Source organism: Carassius carassius, chromosome 48 (genome assembly GCF_963082965.1).
Source record: "Carassius carassius chromosome 48, fCarCar2.1, whole genome shotgun sequence".
Taxonomy (NCBI): domain Eukaryota; kingdom Metazoa; phylum Chordata; class Actinopteri; order Cypriniformes; family Cyprinidae; genus Carassius; species Carassius carassius.
Window position 1 is genome coordinate 10,288,262 of NC_081802.1, and position 22,511 is coordinate 10,310,772.

Below are 22,511 nucleotides of genomic sequence, written 5' to 3' on the forward strand. Positions count from 1 at the left end.
TCGCCTCCGCTGAGCTAAAGAGGAGTGGAGAGGCGTCCTCGTGCTCTGCTGCTGTCAGCGTGACGTCACGGTAGTAGCTCTCCTCGCGGCGGAGGTGCTGAACAAGATGGCTGTGCGTCGCGTTACGAGCGGCTGAAAAAATCACACACAGCCCGACGAACAGCGGGTCACGTCGAGAGGGTGGTTGAAAACACTCTGGTTGAATCATCTGCAGCATTCGGAATAGTAGCTGCTGTTATTTTTGTATATTTTGGGGTAGAGTTTGATAAAGGGAAGGGGAGGTTTCTCAACGTAAAAATATCCATACTTCGTTTTAATAGCAGTTTTATTATCTAAAATAACGCAAAAGGACGAGAGTAATAATACAGAAAAGAGATGTCACTGCTGTGTGTTGGAGGTAAGTAGTCTGTTATTTCTTCAATGGATGCATTACTTAAATCAGCTGTTGGTTATATAGCCTATGGATTGTATACATTTAGTCTTATTAAGGGTTAAATATGTCAATATTTTTAACAAATCACTTGATATTGCATTTGATTAAAATGCATATAGTTTACAAGCCCATGCATGCTTTTTAATCTGATCAATGATCAATAATCGGTTACATATTCGTCCCCTATGGAGTTTAATAGTATTATCGGTTTGCATGCAAATGAATCTGAACTATAAGGTTACAGTATGAAATGTAAGGATAGAAGGAGTGTCCCCGCTGTGCACTTTTTTTTTTTTTTTTTTTTTTAATATTATTGAAGCTTAATAACTTACTCTCTTATTGCTTTATTTGTCTAGTTGTTTATACAATGTTCAGTTTGTTCATAGAGATATACTAAAATGACTTTCATCATTCTGGCGAATCCGCCCGTGTTTTAAATGCAGCCAGATATCAGGGGTGTGTTCCCTTGATATTCTTAATGGAGCCTTAGTTTGCTCCCCTGCTCAGATGAGATCTGCTTTGATGTGTGATATATCTATTTTTAACTGTGTTTACTGTATGGTGGTAAAAGGGCTTTGAAGTTCAATACCTTTTTGATGGATAGACAACATTACAGGTGTAATTTTCTTTGCTGTACTGGCTATCCACAATTATTTAATGCACTATGATCATATATATTTTTGTATAAAATAAAATCCAATAATATATATATATATATATATATATATATATATATATATATATATATATATATATATATATAATTTTTTTTTTTTTTTTTTTTTTTTTTAATCATCATGTGGCCTAAATTGACAGATGGAGAGATGTATAAATCAGGGGTCTTCTGCATTTTTCAGGACCCTTTTGTGGATAGAGGGAAGGATATCTGTAGCATACTGTATGAAATTAAGTGATGCATTTTAATATTATTATAAAATATTGTAATGATATTTTCGCATATAACATTATTACATAAAGCCGTTAAAAATCATTGTTGATGTACAGATTTGTATACATTTATTTTTTCTAAATATTTATATTCATTATTTACTTTTCAATTTTAATATTAAAAGGTGAGACACAATTTGACATTTAACTGAACTTTCATTTCTTACCATAAGCTTAGGTTGCATTAAAAGTTATAGATTTTTTGTTTGTTTTTTTACAGAAATTAATATTAAAGATTAGGCACATTGATATTCTGCTGAATGTTCGTTTCTTAACTACCTGTGGCTGTATTTATTTAATATTAAAAATGTAACAACAATTTGTGATAATTTTAATATAAAAAATCAGTCACAATGAGATATTTAGCTGAACTTTCATTTCTTAAATTAAGCTTTGGTTGTTGGTTAGTTTTAGTGTTTTTTTTATTACTTTAATGTTTTAATACTTTAATATTTTAATACTTTAATATAAAAGAAATTAGGCGTAACGACACATTTAGCTGAACATTGTTTAACTTTGACTGTGGTTGGTTAATTTAATTTTAAAAATTTAGATTTTTTAAATAAAATGAGGCACAACGAGACACTTAGTTTTTTTTTTTGCAGTTATTTTTTATGTCTAAAGTAACAATTGCAGTATTTTATTATTTAAAATTAAGCACAATGACACCTTAATTTATTAATTTTAGGTTTGCTTGCAATTATTTTACATTTGTAATGTATGTTATGTTTAATATTCATTCATATTATGTGGGTATGTAGAAATCAACATTAACCAAGATAATAAATGCTGTAAATGCTTATAAATGCAATAAATGCTGTAAAATTATACTTTATTGTTAAGTTTGTGTTAACTATTGCGTTAACATAATGCAACCTAGATTTTAGATTTTTTTTTATATCAGGGACTTCGTGTACGAATAGTGGCTCCCTGGAAATACATGTTGCAAATCTCTGGCTAAATGTCTTTCATACAGTCACGCTGTCTGGTCTCTGTTTCCCTGAGTCTCCACTAGTGGTCTCACTTCCCCATAGGCACCTCACCGTAGGCACTACAATTCCCACAAAGCCTTGTCCCTTCATCACAGTAATTGCACTCCTGTTAATTGCACTCAGGTGTCTTCACTTGTTAGTCATTATCCTCCCTATATTAACCAGTCCTTTTCTGTTTTTCTGCATGGAGTCCTTTCTTTCCATCACCCATTTTCCTCGCCTTCTGAGTTCCTCGTCTTCCGAGTTCCTGTTCCCGTTCCTGTTACTTCCCTGTTTGTTATTTGTTGGATGGATTTATGGTTATGACCCCTGCGTGTTGATTTCTCTTTGGATTACCCATTAAAACCCATTCTGCGATTGGATCTCTCGTCTCTTGCGTTTCACTGGGTCTCCGATAGTAACACATATGCACTTTATGTCAGCTTTTTTGGTCTGCAGTTTGCAATGGACCTCTTACCCATGTTCGCTTGCCTTGCTCAGTTTCTTGAATGGCATTGAAGGAGTGGATGCTGAGTTGCCATATCCTTCATACTGATATTAATTATATTATTACATGATTTCTTGTTTGACTATTAATCAAGTTATGGCAAGAGTGAAATGTGTAACCTTATGTGCGCTTATGAGATATTAAAGAATCCTGTTCTACCATGTATTTCTTTTCCTCAAGATTAATGTCCACATATTATGTGTGTGTATCCAACCGTAATGATAAGAACACTCGCCAGTGCTAGAAAGCCTTGAATTTTAGATAAGTTCTCTGTGTATGTGTGTTAGTATCTGTCTGTACAGGGAGAAGCTCAGACAGTCCCAGGACAAACGATCAACTGCCAGTGTCCAGCGTATCAGATATACGTCTTTGGAGAGTTTATCTAGGTTTTGGAACCAATCAGAATTTTGTTGACTTATGTATTGACGCAATTAGTATCCTCTGTCAGGGTATAACTGTGGTTGATTTTGAGTTGTACAGGGGCGGCCTATGAACTCCGTCGAGAGTATTGAAGCTGACTTCTGCTGATGAAATTGCTAACTATTTTCTTCAAGTAAAATTATTATTATTAATTGAACTCATCTCTGACTCCTGGTCTTCATTGCGACATATCTGGTCCTTTGGTTTTAACTGTAAATTCGCCTACAGCATTTACCGCAAGATGACATGCGAATCAGATTGGTCTGTTGTAGAAGATCTGTTGTAGGAGCCTCAGAATTCTGAACGATACTGTAAGCCATGTTTCTTTGAACACATCCTACACAGACATTCTGATCCATGGCACGTCTGCCACCACTCTGTAATTAAACAGGAAGCGGATTCACAACCAGCGTCCGAAAGTGACAGTGGGTGTGTGTCACATAGACTGGCATCATTCTTGGCACCTGCCTCAGTAACCTGAGCAGATGTACAGTATGGCTTGCCTGATTCCCACTGGATGTGTTTTGAAGATGTCAAATGTCATGGATTCCCAGTTACATAACCATCTTATCACCACTTTTCTGTGAATTTTAATGCATTTTTTTCTAAGCATTGTTTAAAATGCCTGGTTTGTGTAAAATGAAAGCATTCTAAGCTATAAGTTAAAACCTAGTATGGCTATAATAATTTTTTTTTACTTCATTGATGTTTCCATACAATGAAACCATTCACTTTCATTTTATGGTAAAGAGCAACCTGGACATTCTACTAAACATCTTTGTGTGTGTGTGTGTGTGTGTGTGTGTGTGTGTGTGTGTGTGTGTGTGTGTGTGTGTGTGTGTGTGTGTGTGTGTGTGTGTGTGTGTGTGTGTGTGTGTGTGAGAGGAACGGGGCCTCAACTCATTTTCATATTAATAATTGATTAGAGCTGAATATTTAACCTCCCAGATATATGACTGAATTGTAGTTAACACTAAACAACAGTTACCATGTATAATTTAGCTCTGATAGCCGATTGCGGATGTTGTAGATTTACACAGAGGTATAAAAACTATAGGCAGCTGCAGATACAATATTTCTTTGATAAGTACATTCATAAGAGAAATAACATTGAATCTAGTGGTCTAAATAGGCCAGAATCTTAAGTTCCCCAAGGACTGTCTGCTGAGTTGTATTTATTTGAAATTATTCAGTAAAACATGGAATTTTGTCTCTTTAGAGCAGTATTGTTATATTGGTAACTGAAACTGTTAAAAATCCCTTTTGTGCAAAAAATGTTACCTCAACATTCACCCTGAAGTGGTTATTTTTAGTGTAGCGGTATAGCGCTTGGCTACACAGATAGATTAATGGAGCGCGAGAGGAAGAGGGGAAGAGATAAAGAGGCAGCACACGTGCATGCCAGCCACATGGCAGGAAATGGTGCGTGGGAGCACGAGAGAGGATACCCTGGCAGAGGAGGGTGGAGACAACGGCGAGTCGGCGACTTGTGAGCGGACTCGAGAACATTGCTCGAAACGCTATTGTGTCTGAAGCGAGTGATGATTATGATGAATAATTTAATCATCATATATAAAAGCCATCACAGTTGGAAAGACAGAAACTTGTTTCTGAATGCCCGCAGTAAAGATACACTATCAGTTTAATACACTTTCATTAACCCAGCCAATTCCTCAAGAATCCAAACATCTTTAGAAATCAGTGAAATGTAATATGTAAATAATATGCTTTACTCACTTAATCCAGCAGAAACTCGAACACAGACGTCAGTACCTACAGCTCATGGTAATTGACTGCCATTCTACATTTTCCTTTGTAGCATTTGCATAGAGTTGATTATTTGAACGTGCATAGCCAATTTAAAAGCTTTCTCCAATTTTCTGCCAATCCCACAATGTATTGCATGAGCGTGAATCTCGGCTTCTGTAGGAATTTATCAAAAATGCCCGCTCTGCTTCGTTCCTTTCAGTGGTAACATACCATTAAGCCTAAAGTATACTTTAGTCTTGATGTGAACACAGGCGCACTAGAAAGTTTCATCAGTTTCTGCTCAATTTCTCTCTAGTTATGACCAAAAAATAAATAAAATGTGTTTGTACTTATTTAAGCTAGGGCCTATAGGTCTGGACTCCACAGTAGTTCTCACTGGCCAAAGATCCCCCATAGCCCATCTGACTGTCAAACAATCACAGTTAATTTTGTTCAATGCTATGTTTAGGGTTATGATAATGTAAAGTCAATGTCCCTACTATAACAGACCGGCGTGCATCTAATAAATGAAGAATTCAAGAATGTCATCCTTCGTCATCAAGAGTCTATGCCGTGAACTTCACATACTTTTGAAAATCCAATGTTTAGTTGATCCTGATAAGAGCTTATTGTCAACACACTAAATGTTGAAGAATTGAACCAGTAAAGAACTCCTGGAAATCCTGCAGAATTCAATTGCAGACGAACTAGTTTTTTTTATTTGTTGTACTTAATATCAGCAAGGCTGTGCTTTATTCAAACCCACTCAGAGTCATCCTGGGGTGAAAGAAAACACCCACTACTGTTGGCAAACTCCACTCCATACCATACTGCACACAAACTCTTATCTGGAGCTATACTGGCATTCTTGAAACACCACAAATATCAGTGTTTTGGATGCTAGTGTCCTTGTTAGGCTTCTTTATTACTGTAGCTTAAACAGCAAGAATTCATTGGTCAAAGCAGTTTACCAGAATCATATCCATTTTACCGGATCATGCTGGTTGACTAGCTTCAAACAAATCTGCCAGGTAAACTACCGCCAAACCAACCTTCCCTCTTCTCAGCACAGAACTGATGTTCAGTTTTCCCTAAGCATTCAAGTGAAGATTTGCAGTGTGTTGGCAAACAGGCAAATGCAATATGATTGTTTCAATTTGGGTTTTTTGTGATATTATCAGTTAAAAAAAATAAGCTCTGACTCATATACTTTGTATTTGGTATAATTTAGAGCTACTCTCAGGTGTTAAGAGTGTCAACCAGTAAGCGTTTTAGAGGAAGTGAGAAAATCTGCACTGAATTTAAAGAGGAATGCTGACTGTGAAGGATTAGAGTGGAAGGCTGAGAATTATTTTAAGGTCCCCTTAACTCAAGGATGCTTCTACCCGCACTGAATATGAGAATATGAATTATGAATGGGCCCGTTGACGTCACTCGTCTTTAAAAGGAGCTCAGTTGGAGCAGGGTTTTTTTTTTTTTTTTTTAATTTCCCCTAAGCATAACTGACAGTGACTGCCTCTCTAGACCTCTTTGCAGTTTCGTAACTTCTCAAATTGCACATAATCTGTAAAGAGAAACTCGTTTCCTGGAGAGTTTGTACCGTTGCCAAGCTCTATGTTTCTTTTGTTGCTTGACATAATGGTTCTAAAGATTTTCATAGTTCTCTTTAATAACACCTTTAAAAAGGTTCTGTGGTGTACTGTGGTACAGTGAAAGAATCAGATGATTACAGGATATTTTGATATCATGTAAACTTACATTCACCTTATACTGTGGTAATGAAGGGTTATCATATTTATTTACCATGGTACCACCATGCAAAATAGTACATTAAAAAAAAATAAAAATATATATATATATATATATATATATATATATATATATATAATATATATATTTCATGGGACAGTGTCCAAAAGCATGGTAGCACTATGGTCATTTTTTTTTTTTTTTTTTTTTTGCTTGTTCAGACATTGCAGTACTATGAGACCAGGTCCAAAAAAAAAGAAAAGAAAGTGAATTGCCTTCCCACTAATTGAAAATCACTACAAACTGGAGTCTAGCCTTGAGGAATCCTTGTTGCGCAAATGCAAATATGCTGACATTTAATCTGAAATGTCCTGCCTGATATGTAAAGTGTGATTATTTTTAATACCTATGTTTATCACTCATTTACATACATGCCTCTCTCTATTACAGTGAAGAAAGCCAAGCTCGATGGACCTCAAGGTAAGCCTGAAGTCTCACTGTAACTAGCTTTCCACAATGTCCTTTGTATTTTTTCTGCAACATTCTGTTAAATGCACTGGTATTTCTGTGCAGAGAAATTCAACACATACGTGTCACTGAAGGTTCAAAATGTGAAAAGCACCACCATAACCGTGCGAGGCAGTCAGCCATGTTGGGAACAGGACTTCATGTTGTGAGTTCCTCTTCTCTTTCTCTTAGCAGTATGTATAAGGGTTAGAAACATGCTGATGCAAATGTTTGCCCAGTGCATTCCAAGCACAGGGTCTCATTGCGCATACTTAATGTGTGTGCCCTAGTGGCAATGCTGAGAATACTATAGCGCAATAACTTGAGCTTGTGTAGCTAGAAACATTGGCATTCACTAACTTGCATAGAGTATGTTTCAAGCCTTACGACTGAGCTGACAAGAGCCTTGATGAAGGAGCTATTTCTGTTTTCTCTTGTAACAGTTTGCATTCCCTTGGTAGTGAGGGTCAGGTAGTACACCTAATGGTTCCACCCTCAAGGGCCCAAATGTTGCTTAGCACTGATTGCAATAAATAATGTTTACTAAGTACAACAAAGCCATTATTAAATCTAATGAATGATACCTCAAATTTATGGTGCGTTCAATTCATGTCAGATACATCATATTTACGAGTTAAACACACATGAATGCCACCACAAAGTCGTAATTACGAGTGGGAAACTGAATTTTCTTTAATCTCAGAGTTTCCAACTTGGTGGCGTGTCAATGAGAAACATGACAGAATCGATGGATCAGACGGTAATTTTTTTGTTTAAATTGATAAACAGGATTGCAATATAACAATTAATACATTTTTATGCGATACAGATTAAAGTGGCTTCATAAATTATTTTAAAAAATTAAAAACGCAAAACACACCTGATGCAAATTCTTTGCTCTTCGTTTTCTATAAGCAGAGTTAACAAACCATGTTGTATTTACTTGTAATTTATTAAAAGAAGGTACACCGCCATCTTGTACCGACTAAACTGACTTGAACGTACCCGACGTCGTAATTACGACTTGTCAAATCGTAAATACGAACTTCCCAGGAGGACTTGAATGCAGCATTAGACACTTCAAAAAGCCTTCCTGCAAGCACCCAGAACACAAGAATCTGCCACCCAGAACACCCCTGTAACCACCAATCAACCAGTTAGAACAACACACTTTCATTCAACAACAACACTCACAAACAAGAAATTGATTTTGCACCGGCAAGCACAACTTGGATTTTGTTCATAATGTAAATGTCTAGTACACACATTTAGAAGCTTTTGAGACACTGGGAGCTTGTGTAAATTGACAACAAAAAATAATATAGAAGCATCTGATCGACAAAACTCTTTGCCTACCTCATCTTGAGTCATCTATAAGCCAGATCTGCTTCAGCACCTCTTTATCTTGCTGTGTGATGTGTAATGCAGCACCACCACTGTCCCCAATCTACTGTAGATTCTTCAACCACGATTTCTAGTCATCCAGTTTCTCCAAAGTATTTCAAAAATGTGTGGTTTTTTTGTGTGGTCTTAGGTCTCTTTTTTAATGTGAGTCTGATCTGAAGATGTATGAAACATAACAGAGTGTAGTCTCCATATTATTATACCACAATGAATCTCTCTCTCCATCTCTCTGTTTCTCAATATTACCCTTCAATTCATCTTTCAGTGAGATTAACAGACTGGATCTGGGCCTGGCGGTGGAGGTATGGAACAAAGGATTGATCTGGGACACCATGGTTGGCACATTGTGGATCCCTTTGAGCAACATTCGTCAGTCGAACGAGGTACAGCCCAGATGGCCAGCCTGGCCCCCAACAGCTTGCAGCTTTTCTCACCCACTGTAGAGCTATATGTGGAGATCTGTAGCTGATGCCTGGCATTGGCTCTCATAGCAAACATGTTGCAGAAACCATTCCCTGTAAAACCCTATATGTTAATATTTCTTACCAGTTTATACATATTTTATGAACCGGCACCAGTGGAATTTGTTTCTGCAGTGTTTATTATAAAATGTTATTAGCACAGCCCCCCTGGAGCAATCTGAGATTAAGTGGTTTGTTAAAGGAAAAAGCGGTGCTTTTTAACATTCGCCTTTTACAGAGTTCAAACTTTCAACTCGTTGGTTACCAGCAAAGATCTATAACCACTAAGCTAAATTACCCTGAACAGGTAGAGTTGTATACCTTGATAGTTGAGCCAAACCAAATATATAGACAAAAAAAGATGGCAGTGCTTTTTTTATCCCTGGTGTTGTAGGAAGGTCCAGGACAATGGCTGACTTTAGACTCCCAGGTCATTATGGCTGAGAATGAGATCTGCGGCACCAAGGATCCCACGTTCCATCGAGTGCTTTTGGATACACGATTCGAACTCCCATTAGGTGTCCTTGCTGTTTTATTGCTTCCTCCAATACTATATTTGGTCCAATTTGTCCAAAGTTTTAATGCTGACACATAGTTTTCATACTTCCAGATATACCAGAGGAGGAAGCTCGATACTGGGCCAAGAAACTGGAACAGCTCAATGCCATGAGGGACCAAGATGTGAGTCTCGTCATTCAACTCCATTCTTGTTGTCTTTACAGTTCTCCAGATTCAGTCATTTTTGTTTGCTCATTTTGCAGTACACATACCAGGAGGAGCATGAGAGACCACTTCCGATACCATCAACTCAGTGCTGTGAGCTTTCAAGCGCTTCTCACACTCACACTATAAATTACATGGCCCCTTGGTAGGTTGATGTGTGCAGAACCTCATTAGAGGACCAGTCACCCCATCAGCAGCTCCAATAGCTGCTGAGACTGCTTTATCTCAGAGCACTAGATGGATGGCTTAGCATCATGGTGCATAGAGATTTTCTGGATAGTATTTAGCAATATCTCAAGCATGGGTGGGTTAAGGAGGAGCAGGAAGCTTTGGCTTGCCAACAGGCTATTTTTGCTTCACATCAGAGCTATTAAACATTAGCACTAAGCATGCATGGGCAAGGTCACTCCAAGACATCAAAATTTACGTCCACGTCACACCTGGTAGTTTAACAACCTTTATTTATAACAAGCTGCTTGTTCATGGTCACACAGAGGTATTTGTTTCAAAAATATGTATTTTCATAACTGACTTCTTGGCCTACTTCTAATTTTTCTGTTGACTCTTTGATCTTATAGGTAACTGGAGTCTATGGGGGGACCAGCAAAGTAAGTAAACTTTGTTTGATGAGTTTTAAAAAGCTGCTCAATACTTTCATTGATACTTTATGAAGTATGATGGGTATGGTTTTGGTGCTGGAACATTTCTACTTAAAAATATTACAGTTAATACACACATTTTACATGTAAAATCATCTCTTGCTTTTCAGATGATGATCCAGATAGTGCTGTGGATGATCGAGACAGTGATTACCGCAGTGAAACCAGCAACAGCATCCCGCCTCCATTCTACACCACTTCTCAGCCCAACGCCTCCTTGCACCAATACCCCATCCGTAACACACACCATGGCTCCCGCTACAACGACATGAATGACTATGACTATGATAACCAGAGAGCCATTAGGTAAATTGTCCCAATTCCTGGTTGCAATGTGTCTGCTAATGCTAGTAACTTTAGCATCTATCAGTTAGAAAAAGCATTCACTGTGTCTGCGCGACTTTCATCTATTCTTTTTCCTATGCATTGGTGACTGTGTACAAGCCTTGGACGAGCAGTCATTGTATACACTTCATGGGTTTGGAGCCACAGTGGTGCCACTCTGTGATTTGAATGCAACGTTTTCCTTCAGTTGCTTATTTTGGCCCAGTTCACTTCAAAACAAGCTTTTATTTCCTGTACATTTTGTCTTACAAAAGGGAAATTCATCCAACATTCTTGCATTGCATGCTGGAGACGTTATGCAATGAGACTCTTGCCTTATCCCAAATGGCACCTGAATTTCCTTCTCCAAGTCATTTTACCACACAAAGTGTTGGATAATAGTCCCTTAAGATATTTATACCAAAAGCAGACATAGCTGCCTCAGAGCAGCTTGTGAGCAGCCTTGGGAAACATTAGATGACAAGTGGGCCACCCTACAGTCTCGTGGACTTTACAGATGTGTGCAAGCGAAGGCCACAAGACTGCAAATCAACATCAAGGGCGCCATCTGGGACAGGGCTCTTTTTATAGAGTCCCTCTTCTTTATAAAGTCTTAATAATGGACAGATCCTGATCCCACAGTGATACTTTTGATATGAGTCTCTTAGCAGCTGGTTAACCATTGCCTTAAACTGGGCCATTTTCCATCTAATGTGACCTGATGAGGTGAGATGAAAAACAAATAAGAAAAAAGACATTACTCATGCTCCTCCTCTTCCTGCCTCCCCCATCCCCTTCCCTCCCACCAGACACTTTGATAGTTTAGACTCCGCCACCAACGGCCGCAGCGATCTTGATTCGGCTTCTGGCTCGAGCAGGCGGACCAGCCGCCAATACTCCTTAGACAGTAGGCACTCGCTCTCTGATAGGTGGGTCTCCGTAGCTCCTACACCTCCACCCTCTTCCACCTCCTCCTCCTGCTCTTCTTCCTGCTCCAGCCTGTGAATCCGTCCTGCTGTGATGATGCCGTGGAATTGGACTTGTCTGGTCCTGTGGTCCTCGCTATGCTTGCCATGCATGCGCACCAATCTTTCTTTTACATACATGGTCTATGAATATAAATACTCTATCTATACCTCTTTTTATATGTATCTATGTCCTCTTTCATGATTGTTATTTACCTGTTAATGACCTGTCACGGGTTATTAGGTAACCAACTCGTGCGTTTCAGAAGCTTTTTCTTGTGTCTTCTGTACTGTGTAATCTGAATTTGGTGCAGTTGCCAGTGGGGGTCCACTGGGTCTGTTTTTTTTTGTGAAGTCTGTTATTTACCAGCTATATGCCTGACAGAATTCTGAAAGCCTAGTGTACGCTAATTACATAGCCTTTAGACACACTAGGCTGTGTGTGGGCAGCAGGCGGGACCGTGTCAATGACTTTGGCAGAGACCAGGGGATGCTCACACCACTTATTTATCCTCTCAACATCTCGTGGACAATACCTTTCCGAAAGCCAAAATGTGTTGTGTGGAAGACAGGAAATAAAGCAGCGTGTGTGTCTTGAGAATTTATGGGTTTGTCCACAAGAAAGTGAAAAAAGATGATAAGGATATATAACTAAATGGCAGAAAGACTTGACAGAAGCGTGGTTGTATGTGTAATTGTGTGTGTGTCCTGTGGCTTTCATATTTGCTCTAGTCTGAAGCATAGACACTTTTTGGCTCAAAGACTATTACACATCCCATCTATTTTGATTCTGATTCTTCATGCATTACTAAACCATACGTCCCATTATCGATCGTGTGTGTGTTTGTCTGTGTGGCAGTGCGTCTTTTCTTACTCATACCATTCTTTCAATCTCTCTACACCTAATTGGCTCATTCACCATCAAAGATAAATAACCTTCCATTTTTTAAGGTGTCACATTAAAATGCTGCAACCCCTTCTCTCTCAGCTCAGTGTTACTCTCTATCTTTTTTTCAATGTCTTGTCCTTTTTTAAGTCCACCTGGGTATAAATAAGCAACTACTATTTCCCAGCTGAAGAAAATACCTCAAACCAACCCTTAATTTGTTTGCTTGCCTTAGTTGGTTTAAGCTGGTCTACTGGCCTGTCTTCTGAGAGACCATTTAAGACCAGAAAACCCGTCTTTAACAGGTTTAAGCTGTTGTTTTCAGCAGGGAGAGACTTCTATCAGCTGAAAAGTATCATTTTCCTCTGTGGTTGTTTGTTCTTTTTATGGCCCATAAACCTGTATATCAACAGTCGCCCATCTTGTTAACACTATTAGCAATATAACACTAATGACTCTTTACTCCCACAGTCCCACCGGCAGTAGTCGCTATGCCTCCTCTGGTGAGCTGAGCCGCGGCAGCTCCCAACTCAGTGAGGAGTTTGGCCCAGACGATGGCGAGAGTTTCCGAGGTTCCGGAGAGTTCTACGACGAGAACGACTCTTACCACTCCTGCCATTCCTCCGTTAGCTACGGTAAAGACTCACCTGATTGGGATCCAGATGAGCCGCAGGGCGTCTACAGTGATGATGGGGAGTACAACAAAGATGGAGGTGAACAAGAGGCACAATATGTTGAAGAGGATGGTGAGGTCTATGAGCAGGAGGAAGCGGAGTATCCCTATGAGGAGGAAGAGGATGAAGACCTTTACCCAATGGATGGTACTCTCAGTGAAGAGCAGGAACCACCTTACACCCCTACCCCAACCAGCACTGCCCCAATGTTGGCTCCTGAGGCCCCGACCAGTCGTCCACCACTGGAGAAACAGGCTTCTATGCACCAGCAACAGCCACCACAATCCCAACCACCATTCCAGACCATGGAGTCTAAGCGAGAGTCATCACCCCCACAGCAGCCACATGATGTCTTTGCCAAGGTACCGCATACCTCAACTCCACCACGAGTCTCAGAGGTGGAGCCTGGGAAGGTCCCAACACCTGTAGGCAAGCTTGTAGCCCCTTCGAGGGAACCTTTGTCTACCCCTGCCACAGAGGTCCCGCCTGAAGCAGATCAAGAAAAGAAAGAGGCTTCTCCAGAGAGGTAAGCTTCATGTGCCAAGTCCTAGGATAAGGTATAGCCCTACATGACATTTTGCTAAAAGCTAAATAAATCTAACAGTTTTCCATTTTTTCGCAGCACACCAAAGCTGGAGCCACGTGTGGACCCTGCAGCAAGGGCCAAAGCCAACTGGTTGCGACTCTTCAACAGGGTTTGCCTTCAGCTGCAGGAGGTATGTGAGGTCTGAAGTTGTGAAGCCTGAAATTGATACTATATTTGTTTGATCAGCTTCTTCCAACTATATAATAATTCAGTAACCAGTCAAAGTTTGCCAGCTTGCTTATGCTATTCTGTTGGTTCTGTTGGCCAACATTGGGTTGCAAGTTCTTGGTTAGTTCTGCCCTTCATTGTCTTCCTTTGTCTTGTTCATTTCATGTAACTTTTTTGTCACTTACTTTTAAGTTTTAAGTTTTACTGTTACATATGTTTACAAAACAAGTTTTGTTTTGGGATTTCATGCCTTGCCCCTTTTTGTGTTCCACCCCATTTGTTTTTTCTTTTTTTTGTTTGTGTGGTTTTTTTTCCCCTTTTTTTCAGTTTTTTGTCATTGGCATAGTGATTGTCATGCTCTTCACTGCTTTGCCGAAGCTGGACAAGCAATCTAAAAGGTGGGTCTACAGTAAACACATTTCCCTGACCAATGACTGCGGCACGCTTCCTCTGAGATACACATGGAGTTGTTATGACAGAACAAGGATGATGGAGATAAAGATGTCCGGCAAATCCGGTCTAATTATGAGAGAGTCCTGCAACTGACGTCAATGAGATCAGCTGACTGCTGGCTCTTTCTGAGTCCATACAGAATAGACAATGGTCTTTTTTCTTGATATAAATTCTATCATTGAAATTACATTGTGAGGTCTGCATGGATATTAAAGAGAAGTTTAATATGGTTTAGCGGACTGATTAAATCGAGATCGAGCACTGTCACTGACTCCGCTGTCACTCCCTGTTGTCCGCAGGCTCGAGGCGAGACTCCAGGACTCGCGTCACTCTTTTTGCAAGCAGGGTGAGTGTCACCAAAAGACTGCAGGTCATTTTCGGAGCAGCTAAACATCTGAGCTATTCAAACGTCATGATTTAAATTATATATAATTTATGTAAACATTTAAACATCAGAAAGTACCTTAATCATAATGAATCACTATATATAAAGAATATACTCTTCTGACCTTTTTTTTTTTTTTACCAGTTGCTAAATTAGATTAGTGGGAAATAGCTAGCTATGTATGATATATATATAATACATCCACTGGTTTGATCTACAGGCCTGGAGGTGCTCTTTACAGCATAGACAGCATGCCGGACCTACGCAAGAGGAAGGCCATCCCTCTCGTCCGAGACCTGGTGAGTCACACAAAAGCATTACATATCTGAACACAACATCACCTTCCCAACTCTTCAAAAGCACCCTCCATATGCATCAGCATGGTTATTTTGGGCAGCAGTCTGTCAAGGGTCTGTAGTTCCAGAAGCCTCTATGGCACATCTGTCTGAATCACGGCGACAGGGTTAGACATTATCAGAGCATTACTCAGCTCCATTAACTCTGCAAACTGATGAATCTCCAGCCTTCTGACTGTCTCAGTGTCTCCTTTACAGTCCCATTCATTTTGGCCTCTGTATTTCTCTCTGGGCTGCTAACCTTGTTTTGTGCCTGTAACCTATTTTGGGAGCTTGTTGAACTTTTCCACTGATACTCAAAAAAAGGTTTGGGTGGCAAATAAAATCAAACATCATTGGTTCTCGCATGGATAGATGCAACACAAGCATATAGGCATTAAAGGCAACATGAAATCTAAATTGACCTGACTAATACATGTTTCTTGTCTTATGGTGTCTAATTCATCAGTTCATGTTCGGTAAGCAATGAAATTATGAAATAACCACATTTAAATTGAGCTAGTAATTAAATCTGGTTCATGTGGTTGAAGTTGATTGCATTGCAATAAAATTTATTTCAAACTAATTGTTCAAGAGCATTAGTGCTTGGTAATTAACAACATTTAACAATCCGCAAAGTGCATTTTTGAGTGTACTTTATTAAGAACACTTTCTGCAAAACTTCTCATTAGATTGACAGGAGAGTCAGTTGTGTTTTGATTAAATAAAGTAACAAGAGCCCAAAAAAAATCATTAATTTTCTGACAGCTGTCGTGTAGGTCTGGCTATACTTATTCAGCCAAGAACACTCCTGGCAGCCTTCACTGGAGATCTGTCAGAGCAGGCAATGGCACCAGGCTTGTTTTGACGCTACGGACTTGAAGATGAGGGAGAAATTACCATACTGCACTAAACACCTCCGCAGTTTGTCTGTTTTAATCCAGTTTACTGTCACTGCTACTGACTCTAAGAGTCAGAAGCCAAAGTGCTGATTGGAGCAGAATTAAAATGCATGTCGAAAACAGTTCAACTACAGACAGACTACCTCCTCCCTTTCTTTCTTTTTTCTCTACTCCCTCCATATTTCAGTCTTCCACATGTATTCTTGTTGTACAAGCAGTTTTCAAGGCCTCTTTACATAAATACTTTCTACTTGTGGTGGGGTTTTTTTCTTAAGTTGATGTATGAAATATAAAGTTGGTGAGTTATCTTTGGCAAACTTCTAAAATGTATATTATTATTTTTTTATTTCCCTCTCTTTTTTCAATGCTAATACCTCCTACAGGCAATGGTAAGCGCTCACAGTTTTACCTTTTCAGCACTCCTGGGTAACATACTTCAATTCCAACCACAAACAATTTTCTGCTAGTTTTCACTGCACACTTTAGAAGGACTTTCTTCATGAAAATGGACATATATCACAAATTAATCGTTTACATTTTAAATATTAACTTTTTATATAAGATGTATATTTTTATTGAATTTTATTATATTACATCTATTGTCATATCATTTTTCTTTTTTTCTATCATTCTATTGTCATAAGAAGTGTTCAGTTCTTATAAATTAGAATACAATCAAGTGTATTTACTACATACATCTGCTCCTAATTTTATTTTGAGACCTACACTTTTGTTTTCTCTTGTAGTCTCTTGTCCAGAACTCTCGAAAAGCAGGAATCACTTCTGCTATGGCCTCCAGCACACTTAACAATGAAGAATTGGTATGTCAACAAGCCCCGTTGTCTTCATAGACATTGACATATTCAGTTTAGAACCGTTTTCCATTTACTTGTTGATTTATTATGACCATGCAGAAGAGTCACGTCTATAAGAAGACCCTGCAGGCTTTGATCTACCCCATTTCCTGTACTACACCACACAACTTTGAGGTGTGGACGGCCACGACCCCCACCTACTGCTATGAGTGTGAGGGGCTTCTGTGGGGCATCGCTCGACAGGGCATGCGCTGCACAGAGTGTGGGGTCAAGTGTCATGAGAAGTGTCAAGAATTGCTTAATGCCGATTGTCTACAGAGTAAGATGCTTATGGAGATTCTTTCATTACTGTCAAATATTGTCTTAGATACGAAAAAAATATAAATAAATAAAAAGATTCTTTTGTTTATTTGAAATATATCTATTGAGATGTAAATATATTTAAAATATATACTTACTATATCAGTCAAACGCTGATTTGTTTTAGTCTTTAAACTCTTTAAACGGAGACGCCATTTATTTGAACAAAAATACAGTAAAAATAGTAATATTATGAAATATTATTACAATTTCAAAGAACTGTTTTGTATTTTAATAGATTTTGAAATGTTATTTATTCCTGTGTTGCAAAGCTGAATTTTCAGCATCATTACTCCAGTCTTCAGTGTCACATGATCCTTCAGAAAACATTCTAATATGCTGATTTGCTGCTCAGTTATTATTATTGATGCTTAATTATTAATACTTTTGACAGAATTCATTGATAGATAGAGAGTTTAAAAGAACAAACTTTTCCTCGTTAACATTTTAAATGTCATTACTGTCACACATTTAATATGTCATTGTTGGAAAAGTGTTTATTTGTTCCTTTTTATTTTTATAAAAAATAATTAATTATTTTTGGTAGTGTATCATGGTTTCCACAAAAATATTCTGCAGAAAAAAACTATTTTCATCATTGATTAAATGTTTCTTAAGCTTGTGTTTCTTAGAATGATTTCTGAAGGATCATGTGACACTGAAGACTGGAGTAATGATGCTGAAAATTCAGCTTTGCGACACAGGAATAAATAACATTTCAAAATCTATTAAACTAGAAAACTGTTTCTTTGAATTGTAATAATATTTTGCAATATTCCTGTATTTATGATTAAATAAATGCAGCCTGGGTGAACATAACTTTCAAAACAAAACAAACAAAATCACAGTCATTCTAAACGTTTGACCGTTAGTGTAAATATGAAGTGTATTTAAATGAACCTTTTCCATATTTCATAGGGGCGGCGGAGAAGAGCTCCAAGCATGGAGCTGAGGATCGCACACAGAATATCATCATGGTGTTAAAAGATCGCATGAAGATCCGTGAACGCAACAAGCCTGAGATATTCGAGTTGATTCAGGATGTGTTTGCAGTCATCAAGGCGACTCACGTGACACACATGAAGCAGGTCAAGCAAAGCGTCCTAGACGGAACGTCCAAGTGGTCGGCAAAGATCAGCATCACCGGTAATGACCCACTTCGACTAGTACAAGTTTATTTCATATTGGTTACCTTAGTATGAACCCTGTTGTTTCTCCACTCAGTATTATGTGCCCAGGGCCTGCAGGCAAAGGACAAGACCGGCTCCAGCGATCCTTATGTTACAGTGCAAGTAGGCAAGACCAAAAAACGAACCAAGACCATCTACGGCAACCTCAACCCTGTATGGGATGAGAGCTTCAATTTGTAAGTTGACAATTTTTGTAAGTTGAAATATATTTCGTTAAGGGTTAATGCTCATGGTGTCACAAAAACATCTCACACAGTGAGTGTCACAACTCTTCCGATCGGATCAAAGTGCGCGTGTGGGACGAAGATGATGATATTAAGTCCAGAGTAAAGCAGAAGTTCAAACGAGAGTCTGATGATTTCCTCGGTCAGACCATCATCGAGGTTCGAACTCTGAGCGGAGAAATGGACGTCTGGTACAACCTGGGTGAGTGACCAAACCATATTTTTCTTCGAAAATATCAAAATGCATTGAAAACATCAATGTAATGTTATATTTATGTTGCACACGGGTCAAACTGCAATGCAACACTCGAAGTTCAAACTGTTCAAATTTGAGTCTATTTGCCAGTGACCTTCAGGAGCCAGGACAAGGATTATAGAACCATTAGAGTGACATATCATTAGATGTGCAGTCGTATATCATGTTTGTTTTAGGTTTTTGTGATCTATGTAATCGATTGGCATGACTTGTTTGCTTGGTTCCGCTCGCTCTCTTGCTAACATAGCAAGCTTGTAAAATTGCCATTTCATGACACTACCTTGCAAAGAAGACATTTAAAAGTTTTATCTCTACAACCTGTTTAGTAGCATTGTGATATAAAAAATGGATTAACTGAGGTTAGACATTTTGCTTTAAAATTTTCTTGCACTTCTAAAATCAACACTGGCTTGTTTGAATTTTTTTTTAAAAATAGATTTTTGCAACTTCATATGATTTTCATACGATTTAGTTTGCCTTATGGAAAGTTTGTTTTCAATTATTGTACAAATTTTTTATTTTTTTTGTATCTTTTTTGATGCAGTTTCTGTAGTATTTTTTAGCTTATGATTTTCATATGATTTTCTTTTTTTTTTACTGAGTCATATCTGACTCATATTTATGATTCAATGATTATACTGTAGTTTCCTTTTTTTAATTCTCTTTTTTCATGCAATTTCTGTATCATTTTCTTTTTATGGGTTTCATAAATTGTTCTCTTTTTTATGATTTTCCTTTCCATATGAATTTTTTTTTATTACAATTTTCAGACAGATTTTTAATGTGATTTTCATATGATTATATTTTTGGTAAATTTCTTCTTTTTTTATTTTCATGTTTTTTTTTTTTTTCAAGTGATTTTTTTTCTTCTTCTTTTATGGTTTTTGTACCACTTTCACTTATCACACAGCTCTCTGCTATTTTCTTACTTTTGTAATTTTCATATTTTACCGACTTCATTTTGCTTCCTTTCAGACAAGCGTACAGACAAGTCTGCTGTGTCTGGAGCCATTCGTATGCACATCAGTGTGGAGATCAAAGGAGAAGAAACCGTAGCTCCGTACCATGTCCAGTACACTTGCCTGCACGAGGTCAGTCTGACACTGCTATGATTATATTTTTCATTCTCATTTTCCACCTACAATTGTTTATTAGCAAGCTTGAGTGCATAGTCCCTGATAGAGTATATCAAATTAGTTCTTAGCGAATTGATCCACTTTCCATCTCTCCATAGAACCTTTTCCACTATCTAACGGACATCCAGAACAATGGGGTGGTGAAGATACCAGATGCCAAGGGTGATGATGCATGGAAGGTTTACTTTGAAGAGACGCCCCAAGAAATCGTCGATGAGTTTGCCATGCGTTACGGGGTGGAGTCCATTTACCAAGCCATGACGTATGATTTTCCTCACAGTTCTGCCATTGACGTTTTAGTTGTTTGCTTCTGTATTTAGGTACTTTTTGTACCTTCTTGTTTTTAGACACTTCGCCTGCTTATCATCAAAGTACATGTGTCCTGGAGTGCCTGCGGTCATGAGCACCCTACTGGCCAACATCAACGCTTACTACGCTCACACAACCCAGGCCACTAACAATGTGTCTGCCTCTGACCGTTTCGCTGCCTCCAACTTTGGTGTGAGTGCTTGATTCAGCCTTTCAGGAAGATTTCAGCATTGAAGTGTGTGTGTGCTAATAATTTAAGGTGGTTTCTTGTTTGCTTTTTGTAGAAAGAGCGATTTGTCAAGCTTCTGGACCAGCTTCACAACTCTCTGAGGATTGACCTTTCTATGTACAGGGTATTATGACTTTCTAGTGTTTCCTTGAGAAGTCACTTCTTTCCTTGCTTTTGTATGAAGGATCTTTCTTAACTGAAGTTAAATGGTTTGTGTGGTGTTCGCCTGCAGGTGAGATTGTCGAATAAGACAAATGAGATTGATTAGTCTGATGTGACTACATATAAAAGCTTTAAGTCGTATTGAAAAGTATAAAATATCTAAAGAAGAAATGAGTATGATGGCAAAGAGGCACCCTTTCTTGTGCTTGTGTGTGTTTAGAATAATTTCCCAGCTAGCAGTCCTGAGAGGCTACAGGACCTCAAGTCTACTGTGGACCTGCTAACCAGCATCACATTTTTCAGGATGAAGGTTAGTTGTAACCCCCTGATGCTATTGACCGTGTAAATTTGACCTTTTTTTTTTTTGTTTTTTACTTAATATTTCTGGTATGAGTTTCTTTTTTGTGTAATTTTCATGTGGTTTTCTTTTTAATATATATATATTATTATTATTATTATATATAAAAGATTTTATATGTAATTTAAAAACAAATCCATACAATTTTTGCATAATTTTCTTTGCCAAATGGTTTTCTTTTCTTATGATTTTAGAAAATATTTTTCATGTGATTTTTCATATTATTCACCTTTTGATATTACTATTGTATTCTATAATAAAATGTATATATTTTCTGTTTTTCTTTTTTACGATTTTCTGACCGTTTTCTTGTCTCATAATTTTCATTTTTATACGGTGCTCTTTTTTAAATTTTCATACAGTTTTCTGTTTTGTGCACTCTCTTAAAATTATTATAATAAATTCTTCTATACAATTTCTTTTGGACAATTTTTTTTTATTTCATACCATTTTCATACGATTATCTTTGCTGTATAGTTTTCTTTTTTTTATTATTTCTCTACATTAGTTTGTCTACATTTGCTTTGATTTTCTGCATTATTTTTTAAATTTTCATATAATCTTCATGTAATTTTATTTTCTGTGTTCTTCTATAATTTTTATACTATTTTCTTTTTCCTATGATTTCTTTGTTTTTTTATATTAATATTATTTTTCGTACCACTTTTTTCACACAGTTTTCTGTGAAATTATTTTTTTTATTTTTTTGTAGAATTAGAAAGTTTAAGTTCAGTATTATTTTTGTTTAATTGATTGAATTACACATCTGAATGCACCATGAATCGTTCTTCTCTAGGTCCAGGAGCTTCAGAGTCCTCCTCGTGCCAGCCAGGTAGTGAAGGACTGTGTGAAGGCTTGCCTCAACTCTACCTACGAATACATTTTCAACAACTGCCACGAGCTGTATAGTCGAGAATACCAGACGGACCCGGTGAGTCGACACTTCCTGACCAACTCCAAAGCTCTCTTCCCCGGGAGCATCCAAGTCATTTTATCAGAGCAGTTCGTCGTGCAGCTTTTGTTTATGCTGCTTTGAAGATGTTACAGGCTTCCCTCATAAATATCAAACACTGTTCCTGTTGAATTAATCATCTAACCCTAATCTTGTTCCCCTAGAGTGGTTGGCATATTTATGTTTGTTTGTTTGTTTGCTGGCTGAAATAATCCATTCCTGCGCATTAGTGGGGTAATTTCTTCCAGAGGTTGGCATCTTATGAAAAGCCATAGCATGCTTCAAGCTACCATTTCAAAATGAATTCATC

At 37.9% G+C, this 22,511-nt stretch overlaps 1 protein-coding gene across 1 annotated transcript in view; it reads left to right on the forward strand.

The window, feature by feature from the left end:
• Positions 1–70: 70 nt before the first annotated feature.
• LOC132131997 (protein unc-13 homolog A-like) overlaps positions 71–22,511 on the forward strand; it is a 39,312-nt gene continuing 16,871 nt past the window's right edge. The window contains exons 1-25 of the mRNA XM_059544208.1: positions 71–397; positions 7,229–7,258; positions 7,352–7,451; positions 8,955–9,072; positions 9,545–9,668; positions 9,761–9,831; positions 9,912–9,966; positions 10,452–10,481; positions 10,643–10,838; positions 13,179–13,907; positions 14,004–14,097; positions 14,888–14,934; positions 15,194–15,272; positions 16,594–16,599; positions 16,957–17,031; positions 17,125–17,344; positions 18,304–18,531; positions 18,610–18,751; positions 18,832–19,001; positions 20,031–20,146; positions 20,290–20,453; positions 20,539–20,692; positions 20,785–20,853; positions 21,112–21,201; positions 22,046–22,180. Of these exons, the coding sequence (XP_059400191.1) occupies positions 376–397; positions 7,229–7,258; positions 7,352–7,451; positions 8,955–9,072; positions 9,545–9,668; positions 9,761–9,831; positions 9,912–9,966; positions 10,452–10,481; positions 10,643–10,838; positions 13,179–13,907; positions 14,004–14,097; positions 14,888–14,934; positions 15,194–15,272; positions 16,594–16,599; positions 16,957–17,031; positions 17,125–17,344; positions 18,304–18,531; positions 18,610–18,751; positions 18,832–19,001; positions 20,031–20,146; positions 20,290–20,453; positions 20,539–20,692; positions 20,785–20,853; positions 21,112–21,201; positions 22,046–22,180 (3,264 nt within the window). The 5' untranslated portion in view covers positions 71–375. The remainder of the gene's footprint in view (positions 398–7,228; positions 7,259–7,351; positions 7,452–8,954; positions 9,073–9,544; positions 9,669–9,760; positions 9,832–9,911; positions 9,967–10,451; positions 10,482–10,642; positions 10,839–13,178; positions 13,908–14,003; positions 14,098–14,887; positions 14,935–15,193; positions 15,273–16,593; positions 16,600–16,956; positions 17,032–17,124; positions 17,345–18,303; positions 18,532–18,609; positions 18,752–18,831; positions 19,002–20,030; positions 20,147–20,289; positions 20,454–20,538; positions 20,693–20,784; positions 20,854–21,111; positions 21,202–22,045; positions 22,181–22,511) is intronic.